The sequence below is a fragment of the Otolemur garnettii genome, unplaced genomic scaffold (assembly GCF_000181295.1).
Source record: "Otolemur garnettii isolate 467f Iridium unplaced genomic scaffold, OtoGar3 scaffold00078, whole genome shotgun sequence".
Lineage (NCBI taxonomy): Eukaryota > Metazoa > Chordata > Mammalia > Primates > Galagidae > Otolemur > Otolemur garnettii.
The window spans coordinates 5,662,637-5,679,121 of record NW_003852473.1 but is presented as its reverse complement, the minus strand read 5'-3'; the positions used below and the strand labels follow the sequence as shown (position 1 = coordinate 5,679,121).

At 36.3% G+C, this 16,485-nt stretch overlaps 1 protein-coding gene across 1 annotated transcript in view; it reads left to right on the top strand.

Moving 5' to 3' along the window:
- Window positions 1-16,485, top strand: part of NAALADL2 (N-acetylated alpha-linked acidic dipeptidase like 2) — a 979,797-nt gene that overhangs the window by 213,833 nt on the left and 749,479 nt on the right. The window contains exon 2 of the mRNA XM_003794285.3: window positions 15,573-16,074. Coding sequence (XP_003794333.2) covers window positions 15,573-16,074 — 502 coding nt within the window. The remainder of the gene's footprint in view (window positions 1-15,572; window positions 16,075-16,485) is intronic.

Sequence of the window (16,485 nt, the reverse complement as noted above, 5' to 3'; positions counted from 1 at the left end):
CTTGAGCCACAGGCGCCGAGCCTAGAGCAAGTTTTCTATCTCTCGGCTCCTCCCCCAGGGTCTGTGGGTGGGAATGGGTGAAACAGACATCCACAGATGTTTTTCACAGCTGTCAGAACAATGCCAGTATACATTTTCCTTTCTTTTCAACCAATTTTCGAATGGATATCTTGGAAATGGTGGCTGAGGATATGCATGTGGAAATACACTACTGTCATCATTATCTGTAAGCACAAGGCAGAGATATAGTCAGTATAATGTAGTATTTAAATATGAGTGAGTTATATGTACAGTATAATATATTGTAAATATAACGAAGTGTGATCAAAAATGATCATAAAATTATTAATATGTGTGTTAATATACTCAAAGAATATAGTTGGAGTACTAATTGGTCTGTGGTGAAGGCCCCGGTGTTTTGTGCAGATGGTTTCAGTACTCTCTGGGATCCATCTGTATGTCTTTCTGGGAGACTCTGGCTGTCCTGCTTCCCTGTGGTAATGTCCTGGTGACAGTTTCCCCTTACTCTGAATCATCATTTTGTGAAGCTCAGCTCTCGTGTCTTTATCCTGGAAGAATCTGCTGTGACAGACGCAGACCCCTTTGGGTCCCACTGACCTGAACGTATTCCCACTGGCTTCTGGTAGGTACCTTTTTCTCCATAACGGGGAGGTCCTTTCACTAATTCCTACCCCAGATGCTCACTCCCAACTTCCTGCTGGCTCATCTTCATTGTCTCGTGATTTAAGCCTGATCCATTTTTCAAGGCTAAGCTTTAGTTCCTATTGAAGTGCTCCTTAATCTAATCTTTCCTGAATTCGTCACTTCAGACCCCACAATTCACTTACTGATTAAGTTTTAAAGTATAGATGTAAGTTAGTTTTTTGTTCTTTGCTGATAGATTGTAATTTACTTGGAATAATTTCTTATACATTTTTGGTTTATATTCTCATAGCTCCAGTACTGAATACATAGTCTTATTGCTTAATAAATCTTAAAGGCAATGATCATTGGGAGCCATTTGGAGGGCGCGTATTGTGTTTTAAGAGTTGTGCTTAGTGGTGGAAATTTATCCATGAAGGTCTCTCAGTGACCCAATAATTAGCCTCATTCTCTCTGTATGTGTCTAGGAGCAAACTAGAAAACAGGATCTTAAAAAGGTTAATTTCTGGTGCAAAGTCACAATCAGTAAGGGGCAATGTTGGGATTCATATCCAGGTCTCTGAAACCCAAGTGCTGTTCCTTATTATGCTATGCTACAAAATTGTTATTGTGTTCTGCTCCTGGTAACATGTTTAATCCACGTATAACAGAGGTTTTTTAAGGGCCTGCTGGATTTAACTGGATTGGAATATGGTTTTTGGTAACTAGAGTCTGCATTTTCGATACGTATGTAGTTCGTCAGTTTGGTCCTGTTTTGTTCATAAAGTACATTATATAACCTCATTTGAATATCATAAAATTAGTTCTATTCCAAAAATATCTAAATTTAACTTTATGAAAATATTTCTTGTTTTAGCTTGAAATATTTCTTAAAGTTGAAAAATGGCCCCTAATGAACAGTATCAGTATTACTTAAGACAATTTTGATTCTAATGTAGGAGGAAGTCAGAGGAAAAAACACTTTTTTTTTTTAAGAACAGGAGATTTAGTAAAACTTAATTTTATTGCATTAACAAAAGTCAAACTTGATTTAGTTTTTTCCCCCTTCCCTATTTTAAAAGAATAAATAAAATTATTTTCTTTTCTTTGAAACAATTTATTCATGCTTTAGGAGCCATTTAATTAAATTATTACCTGCTGGAGCACCATCTGTTTTTGTCCTAGAAATAAGCAGCATGGTTTTCTTTTACGTAGCTTGGTAAATATGTAGAAGGTGCCAAAAAGCAATAAGTACCATCAGCAGATGGACTGAGGCACTTCAGTCTCCACACAGTCAGTCTTGATTATTCTGGGCATAGCTAAATGGATTTTTCTGGATATATTCCTTTCAAAAGGTATAATGTACAGGGCAGGGCCTAGATTAATCTTCTCCCATAAATCTCTTCACATTTCTCCCCCAAGAAACAGGACCTGATTTAGTTTTAACTCTATGTTGCCCTCATAACAACCACTAATTCTGACAGGTACATGGAGATAAGAATGTTTTAGTGTGTCCAGTGCACATGAAGTTGATAAATTCTAGGATGAGTTTTCCAGGGGCCACCTCTCCACAGGCTGACTCCTTCTCCCTTCTGCTCCTCTGTCCTCATTCCTCTGGTGACAGTCTTCACACCTGCGCATCACCTGAGGCTCTTGTGGTCACCCCTTCATTCTAGATGTGGGTGTCCTTTGGAGGGAAGGGAGAAATTGAAGCACTCACGGTGCTGATTAACTCCCAGCTTTCCCACCCTACGTCAGCAACGTCCAGGAATTGGGGTGGTTGGGTATGTGCATACCTCCAAGTGATTCATTTAGTTTTTATTCATTATTGCTGATGTTTCATTAATTATATAATATTCATAAATCATAAAACATACATTGATAAAATATCTTATTTAATTTTCACCCAAGAAAATGGTTTTTATTATGAAGAACAGTGAATTGTCCTGGGGTTCATAGCTGGTAATTGTGGATCCAGAATTCAAACCTAAATCCTTTAATTCCTAATAGTCTATAATTATTTTGTAATTAAAACAATAACAGTTACATTAGGTTTCCCAGTTTATCGAATGCCTTTAAGCACGTATTTAAGTCTACGTGTCAATTAACCCCTATAAGTACATTCTCCTGGACTAGGTGTTACTGTCCTCTGTTGAAGTATGAATGACCCAAAAGTACTTTGTACAAGACACATGGCTGGTAAAATTACAATTTAAACCTAAATAATTCTATACTGTCTGTGATATGTCATGCCTATTTGTAGCCTATAATTTATTGAGCACCTACATTTTCCAGATACTGTGCTAGGCTACAAAGATCAAAGGTGTCTCAACAATGAACTATACTCAAGAACTAAACCTGAGTGCAAACCAGGCTGAGGAAGAACAGGTACTGTGCCCAGCACTGGCTTGAAAGCCAGGAGAAGAGGGAAGGATTAGCATGGAGCCCAGGCCAGGGCACAATGTCATGGATGCCTTGGGACTGTGTCTGTGCAGTGTCCCGTTAGTACCGAAGGAAGTACCTCCATGGAGTTTAATTTGTGGAGTGATGTGATCATGTTTGTATTTTGGAAAAATAGCTTGAATGGGGATCTGCTTATTTATTATTAGGGAATGAATGTCTCCCAAATTTTGTAGCTTTGATCAACAACCATCTTATAATGTCTCATTACATGATAAAAAGTGTACACAGGTCTCAGCTGGATGATTCTTTTGTTCCATGGGGCACTGACTGTTTATTACTCAGTGGCAACCAGCTGGTGGCTGGTTTGGAGAACCAAGATAGCTTCCCTTGTATGTGTGTAACTTTAGTTTGAATACTTGGCTCAGCTTCTTCTCTTTAAGGTCACTAGTCCTCCCCACATGGTCTCTTCAACAACGTAGTTTGACTTGTTGGTACCGAGGACTTCATGAAGTCTTTCTCTATAAAAGTGGTTCATGCCTTAATTGCAGGGCTCATAAGATACTTCAGCAAATAAACATCTTAATATTGTTCAATCTGTTTCTTCAGGAACTGTTACATTTAACTTAAGTGACTGTGTTAAGAAATACATGTCCCTTAAACAGCACGTATATAAATATGAGGAAATTGTTGAATTATTTGGTGGTTGTCAAACTAATGAGTTTTCTCTAAAATTTACATGGTCAAAGAATTATTATAAAAGCTATGGGCAGTAAAAATATGAATAGGACCAGAACCAGGGAGAAAATGGCCATTGAAAAAAATTAAAAATCAATTAAAATAACCTCACAATCATAGGCAGCCGTAAGCTGTGTGGATGGATGTGAAGTGGGTCTAGAGAAGCAGGGGCCCCATCTGTGGGTGAGTGTGGGAATTCCTATCATCTCTCCACTTTCTTCCTGAAAAGCCCTAAGGAGGCTACATGGTGATGGAGATTATAAGAAAAGGTCATACTACCAAATTCCTTAGGGCTTAATTGTGGAAAGACTGAATAATGTTTTCCTATGTATTTTGGTTTCGGAGGAATCCCAAACCCGCCTTCTCATGACTCCTTTCTGTCATCATGGCAGAGTGCTTAAGAGCCATAATCCCTTAAGTTCTACTCTTGCATAATTGTCCAAGTTACTTCAACTTTCTCACTCTTAATAATTTCATGGCGTTTGATGTTAATTATGCAAGTATGGGGCATATAGTGCTCCATAATGATGTGTGCTTTTTTCCACCCTTTTCATAGTGTAATCTTGTACCAGTTGGCACAATGTAACCAGTTAAGGTCATCTGCTATTTACAACTTGTCTTGCAATGTATATTCTTTTTTCTATCTGATTTTCATTTCGATTTTCTACATCATTAAAGAAGATTACACTCCTTTTTCTGCAAAAGCCATAACATTTCCTTTTGGGGGGGTCTTTCAAGTGTTTTAAATTATTCAAGAAACAAAGTCCTTGATTCTTTATACCACTGAAAAACTAAAAAAGAAAGAAAACAAAATGGATAGTTTGGTTTACAAAACATGTGGTTAAGATACAGGTCTTTTGTTAGAGGGTGTTTCACAGCTTATAGTTATGGAGGATAACTATAACTAAATAAGAGGACTAACCAGGTGTGATAGCTCAAGGGAGTCTGTGGTGAAGTGGGAGGGGAAGGGTCTTCATTGTTTCATACTGAGTGGAGTAGAGACTAGATCCCAAAACAGAGGGGAAAGTTAGATTTAATTATTACATTGAAGACTCAAGATTTAGTATATTTGGAATGGAAGAGCAAAACATAATCTTTGGTTTGGTAATTATTTCAAATAAGACATCTACTGGTTCTTTGTAGTTTAAGACATATCATTCTTAATATACAGAAAATAATAAAAGGATCTTTTTCTGGTTAGTTATTTTATTATTTTGAAATGGATACCTGAGACATGAGTAGTGAAATAAATATGAAGAGTAAAAAGAAATAAAATGAGGGGAAAAGCTGAAGGGAGGCAGAACTATATAAATACAAAGAGGATGTGTCATGGAGACAAAGAAAAGAAAGGGGAAAAGAGGCCAAACTTTATGTTGATAAAGTAATAACATTGGACATTTTAAAATCAAAGTGCGAGGTGACTTTTTAATTGTTTTCACACAGTATTACCATAGCCCCCCCTTCAGTGGGGTCAGTTATGTGAAAGTCGTGTTAACTGTTTTACATGGAATGTCTTTGTGACGACTGCAGTTGATGCCTTTGCCTGACATTTAGTTGCATATCAGCACCACTGCTATGTGCCATTGGAGGTCTTTCATTTTTAATAATATGCTATCGATCAATAAAATGTAAATGACAGAACAAGAACTCAATATGGTTTTTGGTAAATTGTTTAGCCTTGTTAATTTGCTCTAACTATTAAGAAGCATGTGTATATAACTGTAATAATTTCTCAATGTCAAACTGTTATACAGATGTAGTATATTGCTATAGCATTTCTGATTCTGTTTCTTTTTCAAACATATATTTTTATTAAAAAAGTTAATAGTTATTAGTATCATCATATTTAAAAAATGGCCACTTATAGAAAGAACTTGAATTTTGTACTATCTAAAATTAATTTCTCATCTTTTTTTCTGATAAAATACCATTTTTATATCTATAAATAGCATATTTATCAATGGTGTCTTCGTTTAGCTCAGATATTTATGTATTTATTGATGTGGCATGTTAGAACAGAAGTAAGAAAGAAAAGGAAAATCTTGGGCAATTTGTTTCTCTGATTTTTTTTATATAGTTTAGATAATTCTTAAAAAGAAGCTTAATCTTGATTCTGTCATCAGTTGTCAATTGAAAGACAAGTTTTACATCATCTTAGTAATGATAAAGCTTCACAATTCTTAGGTTTCTTACCATTAATATGTTACTAATACTTAGGAAAACATAATAATTCACTCAAACTAATTTTTAGCTATAAGATTAAGTGAATTAATATACATGATTTTTGTCTTATAAGGAGCATACGATGCAGTACTCTAGAATTCTTGTTACTGCAGTATTTTGGGTTACATCACCAATTATTTTTATTTATTTCTTTTTATTTTTTTGAGTCAGAGTCTCACTCTGTCACCCTGGGTAGAGTGCCATGGCGTCATAACACACGGTAACCTCAGACTATTTGGCTGAAGTGATCATCTTGTCTCAGCCTCCTAAATAGCTGGGACTAGAGACACCCACCGCCACGCCCAGCTAGTTTCTCTATCTTTAGTAGAGACAGGCCTCACTCTTGCTCAGGTTGGTCTGGAGCTCCTGAGCTGAAGGAATCTTCCCACCTCAGCCTCTAGGGAGTACCAGATTATGGGCATGAGCCTCCACCCCAGGCCCAAATCACCAATTTTAATTTTCTTTAGCTTATGCACTAACAGTTTGAAAGAAGCTGAAGACTACAATTCTGCATTATTCTTGAATCTTTAGCTAAATCACAGATTTTCAGAGTTTGCCCAATATACATTTCGGAAGTCGTATGATATAGAGTTCAGTCTGACAGAATTTTAAATAAACATAAACATATGGGACACATTTGTTTGTGATGCTTCCTTCCTTCCCACCAGTGAAGCTTCGCATCACAATATATTCTGTTTCCTAAAAGAACAAATACGAGAAAAGCTGTATCAGAAAATAAAAATTACAGGCTCTCGGTTTACTGAATGAGCACTCGGGACCTCTTTGTATGTTATGACTTTAGGGAATTTAGTAATAGAAATTTTAGAATAAAACACTTCTGGTTTGTGTAAGCCCATTGCTACTTTTTGAAAAGTAAAGATATTTGGAATTAAACCAATAAAGTACCTCTGAAAAAAGTGTGTAAAATAGGGAGTGCAATGGCCTTAGGTAGATAAAAATTTCATCTGTCTGTTCTTGGAAATCCAAAAACATAGTAAAAAGGCAGCAATTTCAGATCATTTACACTGGCTAATGGGATAAAAAATCACAGTGTATCCATTGAGCTCTGAAGCTCCTCCCAGCAGACAGCTGGAAGAGGCAAGTGGTGATTGTCCTGACGTTTGACTCTTGACACCCTCGAGCCCTCCTAGGCCTGTGGTAAGCAACCCGTGGTAGGAAGTGGGCCGGATGAGTCAAAGGGTTTCATCCTCTGAAAACAGGTCAGCCCCAGGTTGAATGTGAACTGTAACTGTCAAGTTCTAAGCAGAGTTGTTTTGCTCTTTGTCCCCGGCAGCAGGAGAAAAGAGAAATTTTGAAAGTGTTGCTAAGAAGAGACAATAAAGCAGAGGCTGTGGTCTTTTCCTGGGAGCACTGTACTTAGCAGCAATTCTCCCTTATTCAAAACCTCAGAGCCTGGAAACACAAATGCCAACCAGGGTGCTGTGGAGAATAAACAACAGTGATCTTTTAGGTCCTGGAGTCAGAGCAGCCTCCAGAGATCTAAGGATCAAGGCAGGACTATTAAAATTGAATGCCATGGAGACTCTTACTGCTTAGAGTCCCGTTGGTGACATAGTCAGGGATTAATAAGCCAATGAGGTTTCTGCATTTGTTAACATCCTGCTAACTCCGGGAACTCTTAGAAAGCCTGAAGGTTGTAATGTTTAGAAGAGTAGGTTTTGGAATTTGATAGACCAGCTTTTCTGCTGTGAGAACTCTGGGAAATGACAAACTCATCTGTAATGAGTATGACAAAAAGCATTTTATTTACAGGATTATTTGATTAAATGGCAGGACACAGGTAAAGTCTTCACCTTGCGGTTAAGTGCTGGCTCATTTTAAGGGTTCTATGAATCATCTATTGGCATACTACTTTGGGTAATGGAACATGGGGAACTGTTACTTCTGTGTGTCCAAGTCTGAATACAGAAGATAAAAAAGGAAAGTCATAGATCTTTCTGGCAAAAGAGAGCAAAGTTTCTTTCCAACATAGAAATCTATATCTGCCAAAATAGGTGACATAGAAAAATAAAATGAAAAGCAAAGCCTTGGGCTAAGTCTGACATCTTTGTTCCTTAGCAAGTGAGATCAGGTGAAGGCTGATGGCACTTGAGACGACCCCGAGGACAGCCCTCCCGGCCCTGTCTGCAGTGAAGCCGGGAGGACATCAAGACTCAATTACAGTGGCTTTCTGTAGCCAGAATATTAGAATTTTTCTCCTCCACTTGTTTGGTAGCTTTGTGGTTCTGTTCCTCTTGTGTTTATGTGAGTGTTGTAATGTCGACTGAAGGTAGAAAGGATGTAAATTCTGTGGAAGTACAAAGAATAAATCCTTGTACAGACTTCCAAGTGGAAATGTGAGCAGGGGAAAACCTACTCTAGAATCTATGTGGAGCTGGAGTCAAACACCGAAAAGGACCAAAGAAGAAGCAGCCCATGGAAGGAACAGGAATTGTTGACACATCCCTATGGTTAGAGAATTCTGTGGTGTTAGTGAGACTTAAAATCACACGATAGATGTTTTGAACATCTAGGCTGGCATACTAAGTGTTTATGCTATCCTGAATGGGTATCATAAAATGAGCCAATTACTTGGTTCATTTTAATTAACTCTTCTGTTTGCCGAATCTTAAACTGAATGATTCTGACATTTAAAAACCTCAGCCAACTGTGGTGGCGTTTACCTGTAAGTTCCAGCTACTTCAGAGGCTGAGGCAGGAGAATCAGCTAAACCTGGGAGTTTGAGCCTGCAGTGAGCTATGATCTCACCACTGCACTCCAGCCTGGGTGACATAACAAGACCCTGTCTCTAAAGATAAAATAGAGTCGGATAGAACAGAATAGAATAAACATTTTATCATAAATACAGAAACTCGGCTGGACCCAAGTAACCCTCCAAGGAGGGTACACAAATCAAGCTGCACTCAGGTCCCCAAAGAAAGGCTGGCCTCCTCAGGGCCGTGGTAGGTGGCCATGCATATGCAAATGATTTAAACCAAATTTATACAAACTGGCTGGAAATCATCAGATGATTTTCTTTTAAAAGTTTTTGACTGCATTTTGAAATTTATAGGTGATTAATCTGCATTCTATAAGCATAACTTACAGGCCGTTTGGTGATCAAGGTGATCAGGCTGAGAGCACAGTTTTGATTCTATACTCTCTAACTGATGTGCTGCTCTCCCTGAATTCAGTGCACCAGGACTCATCTCAGAGTGGGCTTTGACTAGCAGGCTTTTTCTAATCATAAAGTACAGATAACGATTTTTTTTCTTACTCTGTATATACTGTTTATTCAATTGGTGAAGCGTGAACAACAAATAATTACTGCCATCTCTTTTGTGCAGTTGACATATGAAATTGTAATTAAATAAAGAATTCTTGATGCATTTCCAGGAGATGTAGGAATTGCCAAGTTCATTCCACAAAACCACAAATGGAAAAAAAATCTCATTATACTGAAAAATTAAGTCAGGGAACAGAGTCTTCTGAATTACTGTTCTTACAGTTTTATCTTTTGCCTTCCTCTCGAGTTGAAAACATTAAAGCTTTCGACAACAAACATTTATTCTATAAACATGGGCTTTATTTGTCCAAAGTAGATTCATACTGAAAAATTTATGTCAAATGTATGTTGCCTATAAGGAATATTCTTAAATCTGGCTTTGTAAATCCCTCTGGGTACTAATATAGTTTGCTGTTACAGTTCCTAAAGCAATACTGCATAAAGATGCATAATGAAGGCCTTTTGATGAGGCACTGACATTTCTAAGAATTGCCTGTGCCTCAAATCAATCCACTCAAACCAGCAAATGATGTGACATTCAAAGCTTCAGGAAAACACTATAAGAATATTGTCGTCGTTGTACAATAAAGATTCAATCACAGAACTGTCACAAGAAATTGAAATTCTGCCTTATGTTTTAAAGTTAATCTTCTAGAGTTATTCATTTATTTTACTTGTAAAGTAACTTTTACCAGTGGGAAAGCCTTTAGATGTGCTCCTAATTTTGATGAGGTCCGCACAGTCTTTTATATTATTTGAGTAAAAATATTATTAGTAACATCATAGTCAATGAATCAAGTCAACCATCTATGATAAACCTGGTGTCTCACCATATTTATAATTACAAATTATTAATTACTGGAATTATTACACAGAAATTTTTAACATTATGAAAATCTGTTATTATTTCTGTACCTAGACTATGAAGAAGCTCAACTTTGTAATAACAAGAAACAGAATAGGTAGTTGTAAGCCACGTGTAATTATACCTTTTACATGATCCTTAGCCAGACTTCTCTGCTATACGTCTGCTTCCCATTCTCAGAGGCACTTGGCTACACACCACATCTCATTATTTCCAGATTCTTATTATTATAACTTGAGGTCTCTGGTCATAACTTAATTTAATTAAGATAATATTTTGAAATTGTAAGCTTCAAATATTTCTATTTTCTTAGACTCTATAGAATTTATGAAAAATAGAATCTTACTACAATAACTCTGTTAATGGATCATTATTAATGGATTTTTCTGTGATATTATTTTATTCCTATTTTACAAATATAGAATTAAACATAAAGATAATAAGTAACTGGTATAAATTGCATGGCAGAGCTAGGCGGTCTTATTACAAACTCCACTAATTTAGTGATTTATAAGGCCACGACATCTATGTAATAATTTTCACAGAGTGATTGCTGAGCAAAGAAGAAATACTACAACAATTGTCTTTTAAAGTGGCATTAGGAATGTGTAACTTAATAAATGAAACTTTTTCCTGACATGTATTTATTATCAAAAATATGCTCCAGCTACAGATTTAGACTAGGTCTATAGCAGTCATAGATTGTATTTTATGTATTAAATTTTTAGCCTATTTATTTATTTTTTATTTCTACTTTACTTAATCTACTTCATGTCATCCCGTAAGAATGTGTCAAAGAAATAGCATTCAGAAATATCAATTTATGTTAAACTACTCATATGTTCAATGTGGATGCAAATTTATTTTATTGACCTATGTCTTTCATAGTCTAGAAAAGTACCTATCAATTCAGCATGTCTGTTTTATTTTCCTTATAGAGGAATAGTGTATATAAAAGATAAATGTTGTATTATGTTGAATTTTAAAAACAATGTAGCCCTCAGATGTAGGTTCGGGTGGAAGAGATCTCATGGAAGAGAATAAGAGCCGTTGCTAACAGGGAGGATTTGTGATCCTTTTTGTAATAATTACATTAGATACAGACCAAGCCGCACAGTATAGAATGTAAAGCCACCACACGTACTTCCATCTGCAGTAATGTCACACGTTTCCATGGCCCTGTCTATGCCAAAGTACATCTCTTCTACAGAAGAATCTAAAATCAACTTCATGTACTTTTATTTTAATAGCTCATGTGGGGTAGCCTTAAAGTATACGACAATATAAAGTAAGAGAAAATAGATGGGCTTTGAATGGCGGGATCATATGAGCATATCTACGGCATGCCGGTTTCGGTGAAGATATCTCTTTATAATATAAAATGTTCAATTTACTAAGGAATTTGAAACTTCTGGTAAAATGAAATGTGGCATGTTATCGTGTAATCCGGCAGTGGTATTTTACAGATGACTACATTCCTTATGCCTCAAAACTGAGTATATTAGGAAAGTTTTACTTATTTATAGTTTATTACTTCATTTTATTTTTGATGAGTTCATTTTAACATATTTTAAGCAGAATCAAATATATATTTATATATATTTTAATCTCTGTTAGGGCAGAGATTTCTGTAATATTTTTACAAAAAATCTATAATGTTTTCCCTAACATGCCAATTTTAAAGAATTTGATGACTAAATTGTAATATGTATTTATACATGTTTATGTATATATAATGCATTTACATACAATATGTATATATGTTATATATATTTAATATTTAAAATATATGTATTATATAATTAATTTTTGAACTAAAGAATTAAAATGTTCAATTATAGGTGTTACCTCATACTTATTTCACTGGTAATTTTCCTTGAATTTTGTCATATCAAGTTACTTTACCTTTGACCCAGATACTGCTTTTCTGGAAGACGGAATTTAGTGAAAATGTATTAATGCGTAATGAGTCCAAAAGTGGTAGTAAGGTGTCAGCAGATATCCATCATGGTGAGGAGTTAATATCTGTATCTGCATTACATTCTAATTGATGGCTCTGTCTGATGTTTGAAAAGCGTTAAATTGCCCATGTGCATGTGATGGAATGCCTATTGTCAGGCTAAAGATGAAAACTCTGCCTCAGCTGTGCAGTTGGTTTTTAAATGATTTATAGAGAAATGACTTTGAATGTTTGTATTAGAGGTCAGAATTAGAGCTCTCACATTTCCGTAGTCACTCCTGTGTGCCAACTCTTTCTTTAGCATAAACCATACCCTACGATTCAATTAGAAAAATATCTTTAGAGAGAGAGACTCTAATTCATTAAGGTGGGAGGAAAAACTCTAGAGAATGGCATTGGGACAGTATCAGAGTAAATTAATCAATAAAGCATAAGCTGAACAGTTGAAGAAGTATCATAACATCATATAAAAATAGTAGCAATTTATTGATGTTTAAGCCAAAGAATTGATTAGTGTTAGAAAATTTTGGCTTATAATGCACATTGACATAAATTTGTTTCTGAGGTATTTCACATTAGCGTACCACCAGTTTTTTCATCATATTTCTTAAGAAAACAAATCATTTAATGTGTAAGTACCCAAACATCCCTTTTATTCAAAGTTGGGCCTCAGTTTCCTCTTCTGTGATGTGGAAGAGTTGGGACCCTGAAGCTTAGAGGTTCTTTATTCTACTTTCAGATTTCTTCTGTCCTCTTGTATTTTTTCTTAACCATTTTCTTTAAACCAAGTGGGAATCAGTTTCTTCTTTTTCTCAGTTAATCAGCCTATCTGAATATTCATTAATTTCATCTGTTACTCCATTTCTGTTCTCGTCTTAACATGCCCAAAAAGAGAATTCAAATGCTGCATTTTGTTGAATCATTTTGGAAACCAGGCCATGCTAGAAGTGAGAGCAGGAGGGAAGGAGGCAGGTCGAGAAACAAACAAACAAATAAACAAACAAAAAACGTATGCAGAGCCATTCCTGATGTTGTTCTCATAGAAACTAAATAACATCTACATAACATTTAGTATATCATTTCCTAATTTTTATATGTTAGTCTCCATGTATAGGCTAAATTAAAAAAAAAAAACCCAACGACTATACTACATGTACATGTGTGAATATTTTGCAACCTGCTCCCCCTCAGCACAATATCTTGCAGAATTATGTAATTTCCTCTGTATTATTGAAGTCATTTTATTTCTTCTAATAATCTGTACAAGTTCTGTGTCCTCTAACATGAGAAATCTCTCTTCTAACTCATATAATCTCTCTTCCACCCCTCAGTGTAGGTTTCAGGTTCACTGTCTCAGCTCACCCTGATGGTGACATGATGAGGGTGGATTATCAGGACCATTTCACGCATGAAGACCCTGGGTTGGAGGGAAGTTAATTGTTTGGTTAATGTCATCTTTTCCTAGCTTTTTCTTAGCATCTTTGGCCCATGTTCTCAGCCATAACACAGTCTAGATCAGAGGTTCTCAACCTCCCTAATGCTGTGGCTCATTAATGCAGGTCCTGTGGGTTGCGACCCACGGGTTGAGACTTGCAGCTCTAGATCTTTCAAACGAGCCATCTTCTTCTCTCTGGCTGTTGATGAATTTCCCTCTGCTGGGTACCTCGTCTCTTCACAAAGGCAACTCAGAGATCACTTTCTTGAATACTCATTTTCCATATTTTCTGGTAATTACCTCTGAATTTTTTTGATGCTTTGTGCATTTTATGTGACTTCCTTGTTTGTTTATGTATTTATGTTTTCTGATTGAATTGTTCCCTACTTGGGGAAGAGCGAACCCTCAATCTGTGTCTTCATCGCCTAGCCCAGGGCCTGACGCTAGTGGCTTATCTTTATTGAGTCAACTGTGGGTGAAAATCAATCCTAGAGCATTACGATTAGGTAGCATATGGAAATTTAGTCAGAATTATAATTTTTATTTGGAAGAATTTAATAGAGGCTGTGTATAATCATAAATCTGTGCATAATGCCACTCACTTGCATGAAGTCCTTGTTTGTGTATTTTTCGTTAGAATTTACTTGTCAACCATCATCCCTAAGGCGATTAACTAATTAATCAATTAGCAGTTGAGCTCTGTTCTTTACCCACCACAGTGGGACACAAAAACTCATAAAACACAGTGAGGGACCTTAGAGTCCAAAGGGGTGACAAATCTAATACACAGAAAGTTTACATGTAAATACTCTTCATCTGCTACCATAATTCACCAGTGTGTTACTAAATACAGACTTAAGACCACCTGCAGCTAATTAGCCCAGTTATCCTGATACCACTCTGCAGGACACAGCAAGCGTCATCCAAACTGTGTGGGGGAGATGGGCTTCCATCTGCCGCTCCTGTGGCAAGGTTCTGAAGCCCAACTCTCCCAGGCTGGCAAAAGGCTTACCTCTCTGGATGAATGCCATCTCAGACTTTTATTTAAAGTTCATTGAGCCAGGCCAATTCCTTAGAACAGCTTTTTTAAATTTTTATTTTATTTTTAAAGACAGTTTTGCTCTGTCACCAAGGCTGTAGCATGATCATAGCTCCCTGTAGTCTTGAACTCTAGGGCCCAAGAGATCTTCTCAGCCACTGGGGCAGCTAGGACTGCAGGTACACACCACTACACCCAGTTAATTTTTTAAAAACGTTTTTAAAAAACATTTTTATTAAAATGAGTTCTCACTGTGTTGTGTGTTGTGAAGCACGGTCTTCAACTCCCAGCTTAGGCCATCCTCTTGCCTCAGCCTCTTATAACGCTGGATTTACTGAGGGACATTTTGAGCTACTCTGGTAACTGAAAATTTTCCAACACTTAGTAATTTATATCTGTGGCATAACAAATTTGGCTTCTTTTATTTTTTTAAGTAGGTTTGATATTTCATTTCCTTATTCTGCCTATTTTTATCTTAAATTTGAGTTCTAAAATTAATGTTGGCAGTGTAATCATCCTAAGGTCTTTCATTCTTTTTCCCCTTAATATACCAAATCACAGCTTTCTTGCTTTTGCCTTTAATTGTTTTAAAGTATTTTTGCAAATGTGTAAATTTAATTTTGCCTTCATTGTAATAGATTATTATCCAATGCAATTAAATATTTTGTGGTTTTTCTTATTCTCCTGAGCTTCAGAGATTAATGGGGTGTGGGGGTGTCTGTTGTAATTTTATGTTTTCTCACAGCTTTTTCACCAAATGCCTTTTGCTTTTAGTTTTTGTCTTCCTTTCCTATCAATGTAAAATAATAGGATTAAATAATTTAAAATATATGACATTCTATAGGCAGAATGTATTTCCCCTGATTGTAATTGCTAAAATCTGATGGACACACATCTGGTTTCCTTGCCTTTTTTTTTTTTTTAAACCTTGTGAGGTTTCTTAATTGCTTATTTTAAGAAAATGTATTTATCTTATTTTCACAGGTAAAAAGATGGCCTATCACAAGGTCAGTGCAGACCAAAGAGCTCCGGGCCACTCACAGTTCTTAGACAATGATGACCTGCAGGGTACTGCCCTTGACTTGGAGTGGGACATGGAGAAGGAACTGGAAGAGCCTGGTTTTGAGCAGTTCCAGATGGACAGCACTGAGAATCAGAACCTGGGGCACTCGGAGACAGCAGACCTCAATCTTGATTCCATTCAACCAGCAATTTCACCCAAAGGAAGGTTCCAGCGACTTCAAGAAGAGTCTGACTACATCGCTCATTATGCAAGACCTGCACCAAAGAGTGGCCACTGCAACTTTTGCCACCTTTTAAAAATACTTTGCACAACCACTATTTTATTTATTTTGGGGATTGTGATAGGTTATTATGCACGGAAGAATTGCCCTTCATCTGTGACACCTTCAGGAACAGTTAATCCTCAGTTATACCAAGAAATTCTCAAGACAATCCAAGCAGAAGACATTAAGAAGTCTTTCAGGTAAGGGTGGAAGGAATGGATGTTGGTTGGATGCATTTCTTGGGAAAGACGTGTCATAAGGGATATTGAAGTGGTGGTGATTTTACCATGGTTTAAATCATTTTGAGAGCTAAGAAACATAATTTTCTCGAACACCAAGAATAGAAACTTCAAAGAGGGGGTACATAATTTAAGATTTATGGTACTGCAATACAATTTATGATGTAGTTTTATTAATTAATAGTAAAAAGTAAACGACTATGGTCAGTGCATTTTCTCCCACTTGGGAAGTCCAGTTAGGCCAAATTGAGATATAAACATTGATAGATTCACATGTAGTAAAAGCTAGGGCATTAGCCATATGATGGAAAAATTTAATGATGTCAGAATGGAATAAACCTGCTTTATGAGCTGAAGTAACTGTCCTTGGTT